The sequence below is a fragment of the Chaetura pelagica genome, unplaced genomic scaffold (assembly GCF_000747805.2).
Source record: "Chaetura pelagica isolate M959 unplaced genomic scaffold, ChaPel_1.0 scaffold420, whole genome shotgun sequence".
In the NCBI taxonomy this organism is placed as follows: domain Eukaryota; kingdom Metazoa; phylum Chordata; class Aves; order Apodiformes; family Apodidae; genus Chaetura; species Chaetura pelagica.
The window spans coordinates 1,527,091-1,550,482 of NW_009951919.1; the positions used below are offsets into that span (position 1 = coordinate 1,527,091).

The window sequence follows — 23,392 nt, forward strand, 5'->3', positions numbered from 1 at the left end:
GGAAAGAGGCCAGAAGAAAAGACAAGCACACATGAAAGCCAGTGTGGAATTAAATTGTAAGAGAGAATAAGCAAGGAATTTATGCACAGGACTGAGAGCCTTACAAAAGCTATTCCTAGATTATATTTAGAAACTTATGGGGAAAGGGAGAAGAATAAACTTTGCTGAAAGTGGAAAAGCTGGCATGTGGCACAGCCACATACAGAACCCAAGCACTCCAACTTGGCAAGAGGGCAGATGGTCCCTGCAAAGGGTATGAACACTTCTCAGCAGAAGACAGCCAGTGGAAACAGTGAGAAGTTGGTCTGCAACCTCTGAAAAGAAATTGAAAGTCTGTGTATGACACAACAGTCTCCGAAGCAAGATAAGTTCTACACAAAAAAGGCCTGAGCAGAAGCTGGAAAAGAGCCCTGGAAGACCAACCAAAACATCGTTACGTAGAAGACAATAATGACTGTTTTGGAAAGAAGCTGCAATTAAAGCAAGTGCTTTAAATTTCTGCTAGAGGTTTCCTGAAGTGTGTTATATGAAACTCAGAAACTGTGTGTGTGCTTGTTTACCTGTGCATAAAAATGAATCCCTAAGGCAATCTGAGGTTGAATTAATTAGCATTAGCAAAGTGCATCAAGAATTCAAATAAAGGAGTTTGGTAGCACAAAGTGTTAAAATCTGCATGACAGGCTTGGTGTTAGTGTATAAAGATACCGAGAGGAACTGGAATAAGAACATACTCAAATATCTAGACTGTGCTTACTTATCTCAGATATTACAGGTTAACTGAGGAGTAATGTGAGGGAGCAACCACTGTACAACAAATGCAATTTGTTAAGGACCTTCTGTAGCCAGGCCACATGGCATCTTTTCAACCCTTTTTCTTTATGCAAACCAAAACATTTTGCATAGATTGCCACATTACAAACATGAGAATAGACTTGTTAACTACACAAATAACATCTCACTTAGATTTCATTTATTATCCTGAGTTAGCTGGTGAGTGACTAGCCTTGTGCCTTATCTCTCTGGGTAGGCATTTACAGAGCACTTCTCATTGTAGCATCAATGCCACTCTTCATCCTTGCTATAATGCCTGGAATGTGTATTCAAAACAGTCATCTGTGAAATAAAGCAAGTTTAAGTTTAACTTTGCATCTGGATGTTCTGAAAGAGGAAGAAAAGTCATTTGCAGAAGCCCAGGGCATTCTGTTCTACTGAAATAGAATTTCCTGCAACTATCTGATACTGTAACTGCTTTGCCCTACAGCACTAAGACTGGTATTTTCACTGGAACATGTACACCCAGCTCCTTTGTAAGCACCAGTCTAAATTTGAAACCAGTCCTTTACAGCCTAACAACCTGCCCACAAACCCAGCTGACTGGATGGGTCTCTCCTGGCTACTTTCTTCTCTTCTCATCCATTGTGACCTACAGCTAAAGGACATTTTTCCACACTGCAGACCCATGGAAAAGACTCTTATAATCTTGTTAAAGGCTGGCATACTTGGCTTGCAATAGAGAACCCTGCATTTGCTCCCTCAGGGAAATAAATACTTTTAAAGAGGCTTTGGACTTCTAAAATGACTTAAACACAATGGTCATACTAGTAAAAAGTGAATCAGTTTTCTCCTTCTCACAAAAATGTCTGCAGTGGGGAATCTGGATTTTATGTGCCCTTAGACAAACTCATCTACAGCTTTATTTTTTCATTGCTGACATGTTCTCAGGGGAAGCCAATTTCTCTTTCAAGCAGCAGTGATTTTAGTAAGTCAAAGCATCCAACTGCTAGAGGAGGGTTTACTTTACCTCTCATCACTGAAACCCTGCTGTGGAATACAATCTGTTTTGAGAAGAGCAAAAAGGTGAAGGACAAAAACAAAAGGCAATTACTCTGAGACTGTGAAGAGCTTGGAGACTGGTATAGCTCTCACAGCTGACTTACAGGAAGAAAATACACTGGTCAAAATGTTGCCAAGGAAAATGCTCTACCACTGAGGATGCTGAAATTGCTCTTGCTGTCATCTATAAAATGAAGCTGTAACGTATAGTTTATAATATTTAAATTTGTGGCTATTTTTAAAGAAATACTGCTTGTTATCTCTCCTTTAGGATAGATATTGGGCAATGACATGGTAATATATTCACAGTTTTCACAGAGAACTATAATTCTATTCTTACATAACTAAAAACTTTCTTGCTACTAACACTCTGAGGTTACTCAATAATGAGAACAAACTTGAAGATAAACCTTGAGATCACGTGTAGCACTCTCTTGTGCAAAATACAAGGAGAAATATAAATACACCAACCCTCAGTCATTTCCAATCACCTTGTAAACCTGCATGTTACTGAGCAACCCCAAACTTTTTTTTTTTTTTGCAACATTTCCAATTGCAGAAATTGTAATTTCAATAATAATTGCAATATTATTGCGGATGATTTACAAATTTAAGGTGTAAACTGTTCTTAACAGTGGTGTGCAACATGAAATATCACCACCACACATCAGCAGGTCCTGAATTTCTTTGGAAATGCAAAGACCTGCCAATGAATCTTCTTCTCAGATGCTTAATATATTGTTTGCACTCCCATCTTTATTGTCACTCTTTTATATCTCTACTTCAATTGCACACAGCTTATTTCTTTGATTGAGACCTGAAGTTAATCAGATGGTTCCATAAAACATTGCATAAATCCTGTTTTATGAATTCTTTGTCACAAAAATGTAGCCAAATGCCTGGTGCCCCTCAGCAGTGAGACATCACCTCTGCACAGCCTTGCACACTGGGATGGAAATTCCAGCAGCCCAAGAACAAAAACTGTTATCGCTTTCACTGTGGTAGTTTTGGCAATGAAAAAAAAGAATCTAGTGATGTTTAACAGGCAGGTCTTAAAAAAGACAGTGAGAAAAAGAGAGAAACTAAATCAGTCTGGGGACAGGAGTGGATAGAAGTTGCCAGGCTGCCCTTGCAGCAGCAGAGCCTCAATAGCGTGAAATGCTGCAATGAGCTCACTTTTTCTGAGTCTCTTACAAGTAGCAGATGTCTTTCCCATTCCTCAAAGTCCTCACTCATTTTACACCCTAAACCATATGCCTAAAAATAATTCTATAAAATTATGTGTGAAAATATACTCCTTTTGATTTAACACATATTGAAAGGATTACCTTAGAGCTCTATTTATACTATAATATAAACACCTACACCAGGCAAATGTCTTCCTCACATGTTTTCCAAAGTGCTATAACATTATGTTTTAGGAGATAGGACTTTGTACCAAGCACAAAGAAGCCAGTGACAGGGACAGCTTAGCTGTTTTCTTTACTGAGGTAAAGAAAAACTCACATTCCTATTTCAGTTTGAGCTCCCCTCAGCTGAACATTGCTGATCCAGACTTACAAGAGACTCCAGAGAAGATATTACCAGTATCCTGCAAAATATGACCAGTATTTCTGGAAATACCTCTCCTGACATACCTGAAGATTATACAAGCCTTTTTCACAGCTCATAGTTCTCACAGTTATTTTGTGACCAGCCAGCACACTAAGGTCATGTTCTCCTTTAGACAATTCTAGCCAAAGAGATTAAAGCAGATGTTCATATTATTAGACCCCAAGTGTATAATTATGCACGTTGTGCTAATGAACTTCTTCCCGTTTCTACTGCTCCGGTTCTCAAGGACATCCAATTGAAAATACAAAAGGGAACTTTTTAAAATAAATGTGAAATACACTCCAGTGTTTTTGCAATCAACTCGATTTTTCATAAAAACATAAACTGAACAGGTAACACTTCCTCCCACTTCCTTCTATATTGAAAAATCTATTTTAATTACTCATCACCTTCTGGGCAACAGCATTCTCAAAAGCTGTTCCTGTATGTGCTACATAGCAGTTGCCATATGTCTTTCCTCCTCAAACACCCAAAAAAAATCAAAACACTTAAAAATTATATTTGCTAATAAAAATAAACTGTGCTGTAAAATCGTTCATCTGTTTTGTTGGTTTTTTTAGTTAAGAATTTCTTGTTTGCTTATGGGATTGCACTAAATTGAGATAAGTGGTTCATAGATAAGCTTCATTTAACAATCTTAAGTGTACAAGGTGATGATTGATATGAAATATTCTTTATTTTAAACATCCAGAATGATAGTGTCAGATGAAAGGGAAGCATGATGCGTACTTGAAAACACTGTTCAGTTTTGTAATTTTGGCAATTTCTATCCAACTAATTCTCAGCTGCCCACCAACCATCTCATATAGAGATAAGATGCATCATCTATGAGACAATTCCAGTTCTTCTCCAGCCCATTAAGCTCAGCAGAAAGGACTGCAAAGAGCAGCAAACTTTGCAGCCTTACACAGGCCAATCTCCTGCCACTTTGGAAATGAAGGTTCTCACTTTTTCTGAATGGGATCATCTAGAAATAAACATTGGGTTGAATGTAAAGACAAACTCAAGGTCTGCAAAGCTATGAATTCAGTATTTTTCCAGCCTTTAAGCTCTTAGCAGGAGAAATGTTACATGGGTGTCCTGGCACTGGGCACTGCTGGAGACAAAGATGTTTCTGGTGTTTCCTGGGTTTCATTTCAACTGAACACACCTCAGGCAGAAGCTAATTCGTCCCACGGTGAAAACCACAGAAGAGAATGAGGCACCTTCCTTAACCACATCTGAATATTGTACCATAAAATTACCAAAATGTGCATTATGCTTGTGAATTACCCAGACATCCCTTTTTCAGTGAGATATGACAGAAATCAACAACCATGCACCATAATTGTTTGAAGTATCATGTTGCAGACAAAGATATGTGTGTTTGGAGTTTTTTTCTCTCTTTATAGTCCTAAAAGCCTAATTTTGGTTGTCTCAAGGAAAATGCTCAGGGGTAGTTTTTCTAAAATTGTATCCCACCTAATTTTTTGCATCTTAGACTTTCCAAGAACAATTGAAACTCTTTCAAGAGCTGCAAGCCTAAACCTGAATTTGAGTTGTGAAGGATGGTTGAGGCATTTGCAACTTGTAACTCCCTGCCTGAAATGACTGTGACATGATTTTATTTTACCCGTTTTTCATCTTTCCACTTGACAGGGATTGCCTGATAAGTGAGTACTTGCTGTGATAGACCATACTTACAATTTAGACAGTAAGAGAATCTGCCTGTTGTTTCTGTCTGATAACTCCTAGGCCCTGTCATTGTCAGCAAACTGAGACATAGGACAAGATGATACTTAAAATTACCTTCAGACAAGAAAGATGGAACCAAGGCCATAATTTATTAAACCTGAGAACATAGTAATATCTCTGTATAAAGTGTGTTCTTCTAAAGGAGACTAAACTGTTTTTCCATAAACATATCCTTCCAAACAAGCAGTCATTAAATTCTGTTTCACTTGGTGGAACACCATATTAGAAAACTGTAATAAAAACTAAGTTAGAAAATAATCATACAGTAAGCAGATTGCTTGGATGCAAGCTTAGCCACTTTCTATGTTAACTGAAAAAATAATAATTATAAGGGTATGTCTGAATGCTTGTAGGGTCTAAAGGATTGTAGTTCAGCTCCAAATACAGATCTGAACGTTCATGTTAGTGCCAAGGAGATCTCCAGAGATGCTGAACACCTGCAGGGAAGGTTAAACTGCAATTTTGAGCAACCAATCCCAGCCTGCAGAGTTTGAGCCTGTATGTGAAAAATTAAATGCATAGACGTGTATTTTGTAACACTTGGGAAAGAAAGAGCCCATGCTGGTTGTCTGGAAGCTTTTCTAATACTGACATTTATTTTTTTGTGTTGCAGGGTATTAGTGTTTTCTCTGTGGATGGTGAATTTCAGTCTGACAGAGACAGACTAGAGCCAAGTAATTGTAATAACTCACAAATGCAGATCCTGATTCTCTTTCTAGCCCATCTCTAAAGAGTGACATCTGCTTTACAGGAAGCAGATACATTTATTTTTTTTTTTTATTTACACATTGAAGTGAATGACCAAAAAAATGCAGTTCTTCAGAGGGAAATGAATGCCCAGCTCTCCCTGCTGGGACAGTGGAAACTGTAAGCTATGTAGCCCTATATAATTGGAATTAAGTGGTGATATCACAAATATGATCTCCCTTCTTCTACACTAACAAACAACAAATTAGAAATAATTTGACACAATGCTGAGAAGTGCATAGAAATTAACAAACTCTCTGGAGCTCTCAATTAGGCTCCAGTATATATTAATTTATACCATTGTAGACTAAGAATAACTTCATCAAAGTCCACTGGCTCAACACTGTTGATGGAACTTTTCCAGGTTTATACCAGAGTAACCAAAGATGAAATTAGTCCTTAAGATACCAAAGGGGAAAAACAAAACAAATAAACAAAAAATCCCCCCAAAACACAAAACAGAGAAAGATGTATTTGAAATTTCAGAAGTCTCATGTTTTCCTGTATTTCTTTGAAAATGTTTGAGGTTTTTGTTTTCCTCTCACTAGGGATGTTTTAGCTGAACAATGCAGTTATAAGCACTATAATTTATTTCACTGTCAGATTTCTGGAGATTTCACAAACATTTTATTGTATTAAATGTTAGAGAAATATTCCCCAAAATGCAGAAATCAATATCTGTAAGAAAAACATATATGAAGTTGTTCTTATTTATTTATACCTGTTTATGATGAGAGAGATTTTTCTGCTCTAATTATCAGCACACAAACACCTGCTGTTGCTAGATGGTGTTCTTATTAACACAGTGTGCCACTTCAATAGCTTACTGCTGGCAATCAAAAATCAAATTATTTCTTGTCTGAAAATTATTGTTACTTGCTGCTGCTAAGTGTTTACTATGTCTGTCATTTTCTAACCTTTTCTTTTTTGGGGGGAAAAAAGAGATCAAGTTATTTTAACATTGTGTTTAATAAGTGTTCATGAAGCTCTGATTACCACTCTTACTGTGTTATGTGGGTTTATACACCCTGGTGGCATTGATATCCTTTGCATATCAAGGCAAGAAGCTCTTGGCAAGGTTGGTGACACAATCTGTGGTTCTATAGATGAGACCCACCAACTCAATTTCATTGGAATATTTCCATTTTAAGTGGTGACCACTCCTGGGCCAGGGATGAAACCCATATCCTCTGCCCAGCCTGGGGCAACAGTGCAGCTCTAAATGCTTCTGAAAACAGAACTACTCGACTCAGGCACAGAGACCTGCCAGAGAAGCAGAAGCCTTAAAAGTTTTCTTTGAAAAGATTTTTAAAGGATTTTTAAAAATCTTGCTGTTTTGAATATAATTACACCATGACACAGGTATTTTTATGCAGTTCCTGCCTCCTGCTGCCATCTGGGATTAGTCTTTATTTAGCAATGATGAAGAGTTATGTCTCATGTCCCGGTTCAACCTTCAAAGTTGACAGAAATTCTGGCTCCACATTACTCTACTGGCCTGTTCCTTTGTTAAAGAGATGCATTTCCTACCACTGCAAATCCTGCTGACTGATGTTGCTGCTACAGTCAATGTCGCTTCAGCAAGTGCCTGAAAGGAGCTAAGTGACCAGTGATGCTGCTTCTAGTGCTGCCTTTCCCTCCTTTCTGTCACTTTTGCCTCTAAAGCAGTTGTCACATTTTGGAGCCTGCTGTAATTCAATCAAATCCAAGGGAGATCATGTGGCAGAAGTGACAGGTAGTCAAAGGATGGGATTGTCCCCAGCTTGTTATCTGTCTGGGGTCTGCTCTGCTCACTGCTGCTGTGCCAAGTGCCTGAACCCCTGAGCCAGACCAAAATGCAAAACAACTTCTCCAGGGGCCACTTCTTTCTCCTGTTCAAGATCGTCTCAAAGCAGGTTTCATATAGCCACCCAAGTGTTTCCTGTCCATAATTGTCAAAAGTACAAAATATATTTTATATATTTTAATTTATACTCTGTGGTAGAAAATTATTTGGGTGTCAGAGGTTCAAACCTGAATTTCCTCTTCAAGCCTAACAAAGCCTTTTGAGCAGCAATTCTCTTGAACAACACAGCTCTGATGGAAAAGGCAGGAGTCTGAAAGGATGCACTTCATTTCTCTTGTATTTTGCATATTGAATTCAAAGCCTCAGTCAGTGCAGAATGAATTGTGGTGAAAAATCCAATAATTTTTGCTCCAATTGCAACGTGATTTTTGATTAAAAGTTTGAAATTTCTTTATATTCTTTCTTTGTGATTGTTTAAGCCCTAGAACAATACTGTTATGGCTGTTCTCACCTGCATCCTAAAATATGATGTTCATGTATTTTTGAAAAAGAAATTTAGAATTGTTTTGTCAATTGTAAAGCTTATAATTCAAATTATGGGTTGGCTAATTACACACTCACAGTTGTAGCTGAAACAGGAAAAATACCACATGAATTCTATAAATAGCTAAAGGACTTATATAAATATTGATATCCTTCAATGTAGTCAGATTCCCTCATTCACCACAGACAATGGACCTACTAACTCAAACAGGAGCTCCTGAGTACGAATGTTCAGAGTGACAAGACTCAACTCACAGCACAAACTGGTTTTTGAATTGATAATAATTTACTTTTTTTTTTTTTTTATTTTCAAACAATGAAAGCAGCCAAGAAATGCACACCTTCAGTTATCACTGTTGGAAAAAATGCTTCTTCTCAAAAAGAAATTTTTGAGGATTATTTGCAAGGACCTAGAAAAATGCACAGGTTCAAAATTATGGTTTTTGTGTCTACTTTAAATCTATGTATTGTTCCTCCTAATTTTTCTTTTGGGCATGACTAATGTCTTTTACTTATTGGCAGCTACATTCTCCATTCTTTACTTTCTTCCTTTTCCTCCTACATTTTTGTTGTTTTCATGAAAATATTTAAAAACAAGCCTTACAAAATAATTTGGCTTCTGATCTGATCTACATGATCTCAATCTCCTTGCCTTCTTCAGGGAAGTACCAGACTTTTAGGTGTGATAGATACTTATCAAAAGCCTTACAAGACCTGCAAGTGATTTACCTTGCAGTGCCTGAAACTGTTCTGCATGATGACTTGTTAATTGTACACGGTGCCATTTCCTTCCACCTCACTTCTGCAACACAGCAAAGTCATTGCAAAAATTGTGGATGCCTTTGAGGTTAAATTACATTGATTAAAGATGTTTCACTGAATTTGAAGGGGAACAGTAACTATTATTGATCACCTCACTAGATGTAGGCAGCCTAGAAATCAACGCAAAGAAGATGTATGATTAGATGTGAATGTAAGTAGTTTAATTTCAGAGTGATACATGAAGCAGCAGTTTTAATGCTTCCCATTCAGCAACATCTATTGCTCAGTTATAAATGCTTTAGGATGAACAGATTTTTGAAAGGGATCAGAAAGAGCCTTAAAAGTACTAAGCACATGGAGGACTTCCTTCCCAGGAAGTTACAAACACCAATCTTTGCTAAGGAATCCCCTGTCATTTGTGGGTGTGGTTAAGTATTGACCCCACAATCACAGCAATGTTTTCTTCAGCAAGGAGTTGGGCCATGGCCTCTCAATCAAACCTCTTATAAGGGCATCACCATCTTCTGAGCTACAGTAAAAAGACTTGTGTTTAATGGGTCCTTCCTGAGCTATTCCAAGGTTAGTTTTGTAGGTCGTTCTTGATAAAACCCACCTCCTTCACAGATGTAGGAGAAGATAGCAGAGTGATGTGTGCAGGAATATTCAAAAGTTATCAGGAGAATCTAGCATTGATCAATCAACACATCCTCATTTGCATTATTAGCTTTTTTCTCTATTCCTTTTCAGCATATAAATATGTTATTCATTTCACTCTCAGATTGCACATTCCACTTAACATTCCTACAAAACCACAAGTTTTCCCATGAAATATGCACAGGTAGACTGGGCAGCCTTTCCTTTCTAAGCACCTGTGAAGACAAGCAGCAGACAAAAGAATCTCCAGCCACCATTGCTTTGCTCTTTCCTCTGAGCCTGGCAAGAACTTCATTTTGGTGCCTCAGTCATGAAGCTATTTGCTTTTGTATCTGACAGGAGTAGGTGATGGTAAAAACGATACATGAAGAGCAAAGGCATCACCTCTTGCCTGCTTCTCACTTTCTTTCAATCAAATATTAATTGGGTACAGCCACTTCACTACTCACAGACAGTATCTAGCACAAATGAAAAAAACTAATAATTCATGCTTTCAGGAAAGGAATAATAAAGACTGGTTTTGTATGAAAGCTTGCAGGCAAATTAATAGTAATAATAATAGTAATAGTTTTTATAACTATTATTTGCAGATATGACATAACTCAGATTTACTTGGGCAAGGTAATTTCATCCCATAACAGATTAAAAGACTGAATTGCATTATCCACGCAGAAAATTTGGGAGAAAAAATATCAGATCCTGCAAAGTTTAGAGCTAATAATCCTACTCTTTACTGAGGAAGTCCAGAGAAGGAACATGTCAGTGGCTGGAAGCCACATACATTGCTATATGGAACACATACATGTGTTCCATGTCCTTATAACTCCCCTGCACTAAAAGTCACTCTTTGGTTTGAATAATTTCCCTTCTGTAAAACAGGAAAAAACCCCTCCTGGTTTTAATGGGATATATTAAAGCTTTGAAATTCTTGTTAATCTTACTTTTAGAATGTTTTTGTTTTACCATTCCTAGCATTTGAGACTCAAATAGGTAATTTAAAAACCTACCTGGAAATGCAGCGTCAGAAGTGTTTTTTCAAAGCTAAAGCCACAAAAGGGAAAATCTCCTGGCAAATCACACCCAGGGACCAATTCCAACTCAACAAAATTAATGAATTATACCTTCATCTTCACAAACTTTCAAATGATGTACTCTGTAGTCATGAAAACTTGTGAATAGCAATTTGAAACTGAAATATTTGCTGAAAGGGGATTTCAAATGAAAGACTGGGTTCCAAGACTTAAATTCTTTTTAGATGCCAGTCATTCAGGCACAAGCAGTGATACAGCTCATTTGGGATCCAAGACACTGATTTCTCCAAATTAACTTCATGCACTGAGTGGTATTTGTATAAAGAAATGGAATATTAGACCTTCCCATCCATCACACCAATAGAGCTGGTAGGTAAATACTACAGTTCATGTCTTAAATTATGCCCTAAACAAGGTACATTCTTATTCAAGCTTGCCAAGGCTTATTCTTGTAACTTAAAAATATTCTCTTGGTTCCCTTTAGAAATTTAACCAACTCTCAGTATAATTGAATATTTTCTTCTGCCCATTGGCCTTACATCTTCCTTATCAAGACAATAACATTTTCTTAGAAGTTGCCTTGGGCATTTCTGCAAGGTCAAAAAGACAATGCACAGATAGGGATAAACCTACTTTGAATTACTGCATCTGTTCATGCTCTGGTGGCTCTGCAACCCTGATGGCAACAAATCAAGAGCAGGATGCTGGGAGGGTAGCACTCAGCTTCTTAGGAAACACAAAATGAGGGTAGGGTCAGATAAAGTCCTGACACACTGTTAAACATTTCCCATCCTGCCTGAGCTACTTACACTGCTAACCCATGAAACAAACAGGAGTCCCAGGCATGGGGGAAGCCAACAGAGCCATGTTATCCCAACTACAAATTCACATTTGTCAAGAGATGGCCCAGCCAGTGTACAAGGTTGGATTTTTTTTTCTAAGATGCTCTGCACGTTCAAAGGAAAATCCCCTTCTTTGCTGGTAGGTTCTGAAGAATGAAAACTGGTTGTATCTCATCTGACATCCTCTATTTACTTATTTATTTATTTATTTTGGTGGGGGAGGGTTTAAAAGCTTCAGCCAGTATCAGAATAAGTTATGCTTGCTGACAACTCTAGTTAATACCGCAGAACTTTCGGAAAGAGGCACCTGACAGTCACCAGCAGACAGGGCAGCCTTCAATAACTTCTGTCATTTAGGAGCCACTAAGAGTCAATTAACAGTCCTTTTCTTTTGTTGAAATTATAGCCTTACTCATCTTACAGTAGTGGATAAAGGGGCACATAGGCTCCGAAAGGACAGCTAAGCTCGGGGCAGAGTATGGCTCAACCTTTGTCTCTGAGCAGCCAAGCTGAAAATCAGGCCCTGTGATGGAAGCATACAGTAAAGCTGGGGTACTGCTGTGAATAATGAAGCATATCCAGTGTTTTGATAAACCAAAAGTATATAAATGGGCCTCAAAAAGAGGAAAAGCATTAGGGCAAGTCTTTCCCAAAATCTTCCATTAGTTCCCTCACAAAGTCCTGGTTTTCTACCTCTCAGACTCTGACTCAAAATTCCATTTAAGAAAATGATAAAAACATTCCTTCCATCTCTTAAAAGATTTAACTTTATGGTAGAAAGATTGTATTGTTGTTATTTGCCATTAAAGATAATAATTCTGCTGTAGTTTTCTTCTGCTAGAATTTCTTATTTTATTAATGTCTCCATAATACCAGTTAGCACTATAAAAGGAATTCCAATTTTTAGCATGATTATTAGTCTTGATTTTCATCTTCAAAGCAGAGATGTTTTTGAAGGAGCCCAGGGAGGAGGAAGCAATACAAATCAGACCCTGCAGTCAATTGTTACCTCTGAGCACATACATTAGATTGCTTTCCTTTGATGCTGCTGCCAATTTTATTCACAAGCATATAAAAAAAGGTCATGACATTTAGAATTACGGTACTCTGGAAATTAAATGTTCCTTTACATTTTTAATTTCTGAAAGTAATTTATTGTGGAATAATATTTGAATATGATAGAATGAATGTATAAAGATTAATGCAAACTGCCTTCAAATTGGAAGTTCAGAACCACATGCACTTAACCTTGTTGTATAATTGGTATAAAAAAGTTTATGTGGAAGCTCTAAGAGCTGCATTTCCATTTTGCTGGAAGCATTTGCACTGTAATTCTCCTTAGTATTTCTCCACTGACATGTCTGCACCAGGCATGAGGTTTACCTCTCTATCATTTTCTACTTAAGATTTTGCTGTATCTGAATGGAATCCACAAACCTGGCAACTAAATAAGGAGCAGAAATCGAGTCTCAAATGTGTACATAATTCTTTTATACTATAATTTAATCTACTGGTTTTTATACCAATTCAATATTAATGATACTACAAACACTATCTCAGGAAAATAAAACAATTTTGCATGAAGAACAGAGAGAATGATGAGCTACCAGGAACCAAAACACTAGTCAGAATCTCCAGACTGAGATGTCTGGAGGTTTGGTGGAGGGGAGATCACTCCAGTGCTGCTGTCACCAGGCTTCAGGGCACTGCCATGCTTTGCCACATCACCTCAGATCTTAGACACATCACCTCACATACTAGTCAGGGCTCGTTTCTCCAAAGCTAGAAGACACTACTTGTTAAGCAAAATAGGGAATCTTACTTTGTGCAGTATCATGGACATTTTTTTCTGTGGTCAACAATTAGAATTGTAATTGTCCCATAAACCTGAGAAAAGCTGGCTGGCAGAAGAACAGAATACCAAATCCCTCTGCTAAAATTGCACCTGGGTAAAATTTATACTGGTATATAGAATTTACTCAGGTTTTCTCATGTGAACTTCCAGGAGCTCTTCATTAGAAGACTGAAACTCTGAAATGTTCAGTGTAAGACCCCAGTACACTTGGTGGACCAACTGAAGAAACAATGTCTGAATAAAGGAGACTGAAGAATCAAGGTAAAGGAAATATTTAACTGTCACTTAACTGGCACATGCAGAGATCCAGAAGAAAATTTAAGACAAAAAATGTTGGAAAGCCCCTCTTATTTGATTCTCAACACCAAATACTTTTGTAGGCATTTCAGCACTTTACCCCAGGAAGAAATAGACAGCATTAAAGAAAAATATTCTACTGCTTTTTTGTTTTTGGTTTTCCATACACATACAGAGGCAGACACACAATCACTCCCATGCCTGTACATGTACCTGGCTTGTGACACTATAATCAGGCCCAGGAGCAGCTCCTTTGCATACACTCGATGCAGGAGATGACTACTGCCTGTTTTTCCATACACAACTGCAATGTTTTCCCTTATTTCCCAAGGGGCAGAGCCCTCCCTCACTTCATGCCACACTGAAGATGGTAAAACTGAGGCATTTCATATCCTTGTCACCAGGGCAATGGCAGGAGTAATGTCAACTCAAGTTCAGCCTCTTGAAAAGCCTGCAGGAGAGTTGTTGTGCTGATCACTCAATCCATTAAATTATTGCTTTGTTGGCTGGAGTTAAAAGTTTTGAGTCAAGCAAAACAAAAGCTGGGGTTTCAGAACACATATACCCTGTCAAACTGCATTTATCAAGATAAGGGTTATTAGAATATTTTTTTCTCTTGTGTGAATGAAATAGTAAGCATAAAATGTCACTGAAGATTTATTAATCTGATACTCTTTCTGATAAGGGCAAAAAAGAGGGCATATAGGGACCAGCTTATTAAAAGAAAAGTATGTGTTTGTGCCCAATGACAAGAAATAGAAAATATGAATAAAACAATTTATCAGTGGGTATACTGGAATCAGAAGATTCAAGCCACAGAAAGCAATATTAGTTATATTTTGCCATCTAAAATACTACATCCAAGTTTGATAGACTTATATAGAAATATGTGTGATTTGCATAGTATGGAATAAACTTGAATTTTCAAAATTTAGGCTGGAGAATTTCTTCTTATTCTGGGAAGTAGATGGAGGCCTAACCTGTGCTAGAGGCTCTGGTGTGTGAACTACCACCAGCAGGACCATCAGGGCTTTCAGCTGAAGTAGCAGGGCCTGAACTAACCCAAGGAGGTGTTGTTTGAAAATTTTTTCCTTGTTTCCATGTCTGCTCCTGTCAGAATGTGTCCACAGTGGGGAGGAGCAAGAGTGAAGAGAGGTTCTCAAACAGACCATTGCCAAAGCTTCATCTTTTTTATACTCCATGCGATGAACAAGGCACATAAACACATTTCACTGCTTGTTGTGACAGAGCAAACCCTGTGAGAGTCACTGCTTTGGCTCTGGGAGCTGCTCCTACAGCCAGGAGCTGTGGGACTTTTGCTTTTAGTCAGGGTCTTTTGCAAGACCTAATTCCCTTTAGATGAGGTCACTCTGAGACAGCTTGTGCTTACTTCCTTGGAAAAGACCTGAGGGAGTGAGGTAGCTCACTAGGTTTTCAGACCTAAATAGACAACTCCCTGAGAGCTGGCAGGGAGAAGGGCCATTTGGGCTGAGCTGCCAACCTTCAGTTTTATATAACATCAATTGCAATGAGCTTGTAGTTGAAGCAGGATCATGTGTAAATACAGACATATCTATTTGACTTCTAATGAAAATGTTAATAACAATGACAATTCAGATCCCATGTAATATAAATGTGACTTTAAATTCCTTTTTGGTTAACACAAAGGCTACTGACTTTTTTTTAACTTACCAAGTAATGAACCACCAAGTAGCACTCTTTGCTGTCTTCCCTAATGAGGATTGAGTATTTTTATCCAAAATATTTTCACTCAAAAATGAGAATCATTATCCATACACAATTTTCCTATGAGACTCTGTCAAGTGGGTGTTAGTTTTGCAGCAGTTAAGGTGCTTGAACTACGTGCTTAGAAAAGGATTCCTTGCACTTTAGCTTTTCTCAGCGTTAAACACAAAATCTAGTGGTTAAGTACCACCTTTTTTACATTCTTCTAAGCAAACAGCAGGAACCAAGTAATGTGGTATAATTCCATGAGGAGCTCAACTTACTAGTTTTCTCCACCTTGTGTTTTGAACTTTCAGGTCCTGGAAGGCAGGGGCAGGGCCCTTCACATCGAGCTGTGATGGTTTTGCCAGAAGTACATGCATGAAACTCCAACTTGCACTAGAATCACAAAACAAAAAGGCAAGAATACATTTTGAATTAGGACAAGACATAAAAGCAGCAGCTGGGGATTAAATGAGAAATGTTAGCAGCAATGGCATTGGACAGATTGCAAAACTCCAGTCTCTATTGAAAATGCCATTGTTTTTATTATTAGAGATAGCAACAGCTACTTCCTAAGCAAAGTTTTGCACAGCGCTTCTAAATGTGCCTTATAAAGTGTTATTTCATGCTTAAACATATGGAATGTGCAGCATAGAAGGTTGGAACAATTTCTTCCAGGTCACCTAAGAGATGTGCAGCAAAGATAGGAAGAAATGACAAACCCCCAGAGTTCTGTATGTTTCCTATGTTACTCCACCAAGTTTTGGATGCGAAACCTGCTGCTACCACTACTGGCTTATTACTTTGGTCTTTTGAGGAGCTCTCAGTAAGACTGGTCCTGCAACACGTCAGCTTCTCTGAACAAGAAGGAAATTTTAAATGACTCCTACCAGTGACTATAAATTGCCTAAAGAGTTAACAGCACTATCCCTAAAAATAGCCATCTGTCAGGCAATTGGCTCCAGAAAGAAGCAAGATCGTAAAACTGAGAAGAGTGACTACTCTCTGTATCTGCATATTTTCCTTGCTCCTTTCCCTTCCCTAAAACCTCAGCAGTTGGGATTTACAGCATCTCTGACAGTCACCACCTTCAAACCATTTAGGACAGCAGGACACGTGCAGTATTGGACAAATGAGACCCGAGAAGAATTAATATTGCAAAAGTGTGCCAGTTAAAAAGCCCTGATTTATAACATACTGACTATTCATGGGCTTTGCTGTTTGCAGGACATATTTTAGTGTTGACTTTCCTCTAAGGGAAGTGTGGTTGTCCTCTCTGCAGTCACTGCCCCAAGGATATTTTCCCCAGTCAGTGCCCAGCAGCATGGTTGCTGGAGGCTGGAGTAACATGCTACTAGAAAGGAGGAAAAACAGCACACAGAAGCAGGAACACAAATCTGCAAGGTGTGCTCTTGGGCTTAATACCTAGTGAACTGAATTGAGTTCCATCTTTCATCTTCTTCAAGCCCTCATTTTAACAGATCAGAGTCTGAGGGCTTCTAAAGCAAGGGGAGGTTTTGCTGGCAGTGCTGAGGCTATTCCTCCTCCCTGCCAGGACTGCCTCCTCCCAGAGGAAACTGGGAATGCTGGGCTGTAACATCCCTTTGATAAGGCAGTTTCATTATAGATTTTTCATTTAAAAACAGGTCAGTGTGGTTATGCAGTGTGACACAATGTGTTTTGAGATGTGCAGCTTTTATGAAGACTGAAGGAGGCAGAGCACGAGGCCATGGTGTTACCCCAGGTGGATGCAGTTGACAACTGGGGCTCATCCTGCAACAGCCCCTGACAAAAATTACAGCATCATCTTCTGCTGTTTTGCTACAGTGGAAGCCAAGAGAACAGGATGCGATGATGTTACAGGATAAATGCCTCCTGCTTTGAAATAACCACGAATATCTTGGCTTTGCCTCTGTTTGTTTTTATTAAAAGGGCTCGTCTTTGCCCAGGCTTTAATCTAGCAGCAGGAAACCATTATCCTGTGCCTACATCCTTTTCTGCTGACATTATCTCCTGGCCATTCTGAACTGCAATGCACCCTGGTGGCTGCATCCTCTGTGTGAGGTTCTGCCCTCCCTATTTAGAAGATGCACAGTCACACACAAACATGGGCAAATTCAGCTTGTGCCTCACACTAAGTTCTTGCAAGACTGAAAGAAATATAAGTAATTATTTTTCATCTAGTTATTCCATAAGTGCACTTAATCTATGCTTTTGGGACAGAACAAATACAGGAGAGAAAGCACCCCAGAAGTAGGGAACAGGAGAAAGAATCTTCTGAGTGCACAGTCCTGAAGGCAATGACTTTTTCTGCAGCACATTCCAATAGTCAATATGCTAAAATACAGGAGAGAAAGCACCCCAGAAGTAGAGAACAGGAGAAAGAACCTCCTGAGTGCACAGTCCTGAAGGCAATGACTCTTTCTGCAGCACATTCCAATAGTCAATATGCTATTAAGAATACAGGCATAAATCTTCTTCCTGCAGCTGGAGTTGATAATTTAATCCCTTACCAAACATCAATTAGTTACATATTTTATTATGCATAATAAATGTAAATTATGTATCTAAGCATTAGCAATTATACTTCAAATGCCACCTTTAAGATGGTAAGGCCTATTTCAAGCCCTTTATTATGTGTAGTTAAATAAGAGCTTTACACTTGGAAACAGCAAGGCAAGTTTTTCATTAGCTTTCCTCATGATTAATAAAAATGACAACCAAAGAGCTCAAAATAGACCCAAAAAGAAACTACATTTAACTGAATGCACAGGGCAAGGAGAGTTAATCTTGAAGATCACAACAGTGCAGTCACATGTGAATAAATTTATGCATATGATTGACCACAGTATATTCCCACCATACTAGCTTGGGATGTTTAAACATTAAATTAGGGTAATACTGGTTACTTTTCAACACCTACTCCCTGTATGTAACTGTTTTTCCTCTCCCTAAAGAAAAACACAGGGATAACCATACTTTCCATGAGATGGTGTGGTTACTCACTGTAATAACCCACAGGAGTAGCTCAACTTTGGATTTAATGACATTGCCTGAGACAAACTAAGTGTTATTCAGAGGCAGAGAGGCCACAGAGATGCCTTGTGGAGCAACAATGATGTTTTTGGACTATTCTGCCACCGGATCTACAGCCTAGAGGAGCCTGTTGGCTTCCCCCAAACCATGGACATTGCATTTCTATTTTTATGGAGAAAACTCAAATACTGTCTTTCCCTTTACCAACCTCATTTCCTTTCCATGTGAAAGTGAAAAGATACACAGTACAGGACAAATCGTATTAAACAAGGGAGTTCAACCTATCCATCTTTAGCACCAAAAGGACACTACAAATTTTGCAGACATGAGCCATGAAGCTCCTTGCAGTAATTTTACACAGGACTCAATGGGAGCAGCCCCACACTTTTGGACTGGTCCCTTTGATTTCAGGAAACCCCTCTGCCTGGTGATATGACTGGATATGCCCTGACTCTGCTGAGCTCTTCCCCTAGCACAGCTCCCTGCCAAGCTTCATGTTTCTCTACTGCCTCCCTGGTGCCTTAACTGCATTTGTTTACTATGAACCCCAAGGCCCACATAAACATCTCTAAACTATTTTAATGCAAATGGAAAAGCAGCTCTGTTATTTGTTGCTAAATGTATATGGAGATCAATAAAATATATGAGGGGAGAAATGGTTGAACATATTCATGGAAAATTCATAAATTAATTTATTCAACTAAGATGTGGGAAATTACTGCAGAGTGTATTTTGGCTAAAGTGCTCCCCAGAGAATCCAGTACTTGTATAATGATTCCCTGTTTATTGTCAGTGAATCTCCAGCAATGTGTTTTGCATAAGCACTCACATTTGAGTGAGAAAGACAATAGCTATATAAAATTTATTTGCAGCTATTTTCTTCTTGTCTGCCAGTCTTCAGCTTGTGCTCCCTGCTAGAGGAGAACCTAGATTTATTTTTTTTTAGTGATATAACAACCCAGTTACCTCTCCTTTATACTGGCTTTCAACTTTTGGCAGCCAGGTTTGGATCTAACCTGTACATAAGTCACAGCATTGAGTAAGTCACTGTGATCTTTGACACAAGGATGTGGATTTGACTAATGAATATCTACCTGGCCAGCTCACTACAGCCTCCAGGCCACATTCATGCCTGAAAATCTTTGCATCCTGACACAAAGACTTGAACATTGCTGCAAACACAGCCAAGGCAGGCAGCGCTGGGGTGGGAGAGGGGCCAGCAGCACTTGGGCAGGAGGATGCTGCTCCTGCTGCTGCTGCCTGCCAGGAACATGGGCATGGAGCTGCCAGACGAGCTGAGCTGCCTCTCGTTGGGGCAGGGAGTGATGTGCACCCCCCACCCTGCTGCCAAGCTGGCCCTACCTCCAGCAGGCAGGCACCAGGTGAGCCAGCAGCTTGGGAAGCTGCTGCTTCACCCAGCCAGTCCCTGCCAGCTGGAGGAGGGTGGGCAGGAACAATGCAGCCATAAAGGAAAGATGGATCTGATGGAGCAGGTCCAGAGGAGAAGCAACAAAAGGTATCAGAGGGCTGGAGCACCTCTCCCATTGAGGCAGGCTGAGAGGGTTGGGTGTGCTCAGTCAGAAGAGAAAGCTCCAGGGAGACCTTAGAGCACTTTCCAGCACCTAAAGGGGCTACAGGAAAGTTGGGGCAAACTTTTTAGCAGAGCCTGTTGCAAAAGGATTAAGGTTAAAGGTTTTAAACTAAAACTAAGGTGCATTTGGACTAAGCATTAGGAAGAAATTTCTCACCATGGGGGTGGTGAAGCACTGGCACAGGTTGCCCAGGGAGGTGGTAGATGCCCCATAGCCCTGGATATATTCAAGGTTAGGTTGGATGGGGCCCTGAGCAACCTGATCCAGTTAAAGATGACACTGTTCACTGCATGGAGGTTGGAGCAGATGACCTTTAAAGGTCTCTTCCAACCCAAACCATTGTGATTCTAAATGCAACAGCAGAGATGGACTATGTGCCCATGGACAATACTTGATGCATGAACTACAGATGCTGGCTGAAGACTGATAGCTCACTCAGTAATCACATCACAATGCATTTCTTAATTGTGATTCTAATTACAACATACGGGGTAGATACTGTCAGATCCTAGCCCTGGTGACACCTTTCATTGGCAATGCAGAGGTATTGGAGAACCTTGTGCTGGTGACCCAGATGGCCTGGGACACACTGTGTGCCTGATGCTGCTCCTGTTCATAGGGCCAGAGAGAGGACAGACAACCAGAGAACTTCCTGCAGGCTCAGTGTTCTGGACCATTTCACAGCCTTGGTGACAACCATCAGGGAAGGGGGATGAGGAGGACATGCTGTATCCAGGGCTCAGCAGAGGGGAGGATCCCAAGACCTTGATTTGGTTAATACAAAGTCTATAATTTAAAATTTCTTGTAGTTATGCTGACAAAGGGAAAAATGTTAGCTTCCAAACTTTTATTGCTTCTGTCATTAATTGAAATGTGAATTAAAAAGGAGAGAAGCAGATTTTTGTTGGTGGGAGTATGTAGGAATTAGCAGACAATAGACGTGATGAAGATAAATTACCATGAAATCTCTTTCTGAAGATACATAAGATGGGAATTGGAGGTTAAATTTTATAGTATGCTAATTAAAATGTATGTTAAAATCTGAAATATTACATCTTGCTAATAGCAGTTGCTCTAAAATTCTACTGTTGAGCAGTGTTCTTGCCTGGAAGACATTGCATCTTTTTTAGCACCCTGCAGCTTTTTACATTTGCACTGAGAATTATTTTGGTGCAGTGTTTGTTTTATGGTGCATCTTTTGTTCACTCACAATATGTTTCTCCTAAACTTCTGACACAAGTAACAAAAGCTCATTATTTCCAACCTTATCTTTCACTCAGTACCTGCCACAAACTAAAACTTCCTGAAATTGCAACATATTTTTAGTCCAGAGTTTCTGTGTATCAGTAGCTTTCCATACCTATCTGTCTTGGCAGATAATTAGAATCCATTGGAATTCAGACACCCATTTGAGCAGGGCTGTTTGTTTACATGCTTTAGAGCAGCCCTTGCCTCCATTGCTTCTTTAGCTAGGACTCTTATCAGTATTTTTTGTATAAGCCTCTGTTTCCAGTTTCTATCAGATGGAAAAAAAAAAAATGCTGTACTTGGAACATCCTCAGTCCAAGAGCTGTTTTTCCTTTTCTTAACTTGGCACAATGAAATTGTTCAGTGCCTTTTCTTCAAAACCCCAAAGAAGTGTCACGTGGAGCACTCCCATTGCGTGCTGCTGAACATGTGCATGAAAAAGCTTTAATGGGAATTCTGCAAACTTTTTGTCTCTATAAAACCTAAAATCCTGAAATCAGCTGCTCAGCTGGGAGACAGCAAAGTCAACCTTGTGAATTCACATTTGTAAAATGTCAGGCACTAATGTAAAGTCCTGACATGAGTCCCATATTTTGAACTATGTGAACAGGCTGTGTGTTCCCTCTAATACCTCTCCTCCCTGCCACCCAGTTCTGCTGCCTCTTTGCTGCTCTGCAAACCAGAGCCCTGCCCAGGCCTTGGGCTCTGGAGAAGAGGGGCTGCCCTGAGACCAGCAACAGAGCTCCCTGCCTCAGTGGGGCACTGAAAATATAGACCAAGTTCTGTTCCCAGGGCTGAGCACCTGGGGAAGCTTTACACTGAAAATTGGCTGTGCTATGGCCATTTTGCTAATCAGTTCAGTCAGCTCATTTCTCTGGGCACACACTTGCTGTTCTTCCTGCATGAAGGGCAAGCTCTCCACAGCAGAGCTGCCTGTCCTGCACAGGTTCTGCTCCTGGATGGGACTGGCTCTAGTTACTGCCATAAAAATAAAGGGGAAGCTGGGAAAAAAAAAAAATTAAAAAATTGTTTTCTACTAGAATAGCTATGAGGTGAACTTCTAGTACTTCATCTTTACAATAAAAGCTGTATCAAGATATCTTAAAATCCTGGAGATCTAATTAGGAGTTCTGTTCTCCTTATGACAACACGTGGCGGCTCCTGATACCAAGGGGAGCTGTGCATGTCATCCACAGGTGGAATAAACTCTAATACAAACAATCCATTGTGTAAATACATTTTGAGCCATTTAAAAAATATGCTAGCTGTAGCTTTGAGACAGATGTTATAGCTGATTGGCTCAGAAATTCCCATTTCTGTAAGAAATGACATGAAGGACCTTATTGTATTGCAGGTAAACAACAAGTATTTGAGAAAGTCTCTCACTGCACACTTGGCTGACAGGTTAGTGGCTTCTCATCTGCTAGAAAAAGAGAACAGCTTCCATGTGTGGGGTCAAGAAGAATGAGACCCAGGTTCTGGCACCGCTATTAAGTGGGCTGAACAGATTTATACAGCTGAATGCAGGAACCCCAAAAGGCCTCACACAGCAAAGCTCTGAGGACCACAAATCGCTTTATGCTCCACAGCTTTTCGCTGTGCAAACCTGCAGCTCTAATGAGGGAGAACTGCAGGACTTTGCCCTCAGGGTAAAACTAACTACAGAGAAGAGGGAAAGCAGGAGACCTGGGCAATCTTTAAATATCACTCTTTAAGCCAGGGGTCACATCACTGACATAGCCAAGCACAGGTGCCCCAAGCATACGGTTTAGGTCCCTGAAATTAAGCTTGTTGATTTTAAGATTTTAAAATATCAGAACACTTTTTTCTTAATTTTAATTTTTTTCAGCCTTTTTTTATTTTTATTTTTATTTTTATTTTTATTTTTATTTTTATTTTTATTTTTATTTTTATTTTTATTTTTATTTTTATTTTTATTTTTATTTTTATTTTTATTTTTATTTTTATTTTTATTTTTATTTTTATTTTTATTTTTTTGTTAAGTCCCAGCCATATACAATCAGTAAGTCAGATGCCATTTGACATGAGTTTAAACAACGAACTCCAGAGCAACTGGAAAGACAAAGGGT

At 39.2% G+C, this 23,392-nt stretch overlaps 1 protein-coding gene across 1 annotated transcript in view; it reads right to left on the minus strand.

Moving 5' to 3' along the window:
- Positions 1 to 23,392, minus strand: part of SPOCK1 (sparc/osteonectin, cwcv and kazal-like domains proteoglycan (testican) 1) — a 275,614-nt gene that overhangs the window by 48,060 nt on the left and 204,162 nt on the right. Inside the window, exon 6 of the mRNA XM_009995313.1 lies at positions 15,708 to 15,822. Coding sequence (XP_009993615.1) covers positions 15,708 to 15,822 — 115 coding nt within the window. The remainder of the gene's footprint in view (positions 1 to 15,707; positions 15,823 to 23,392) is intronic.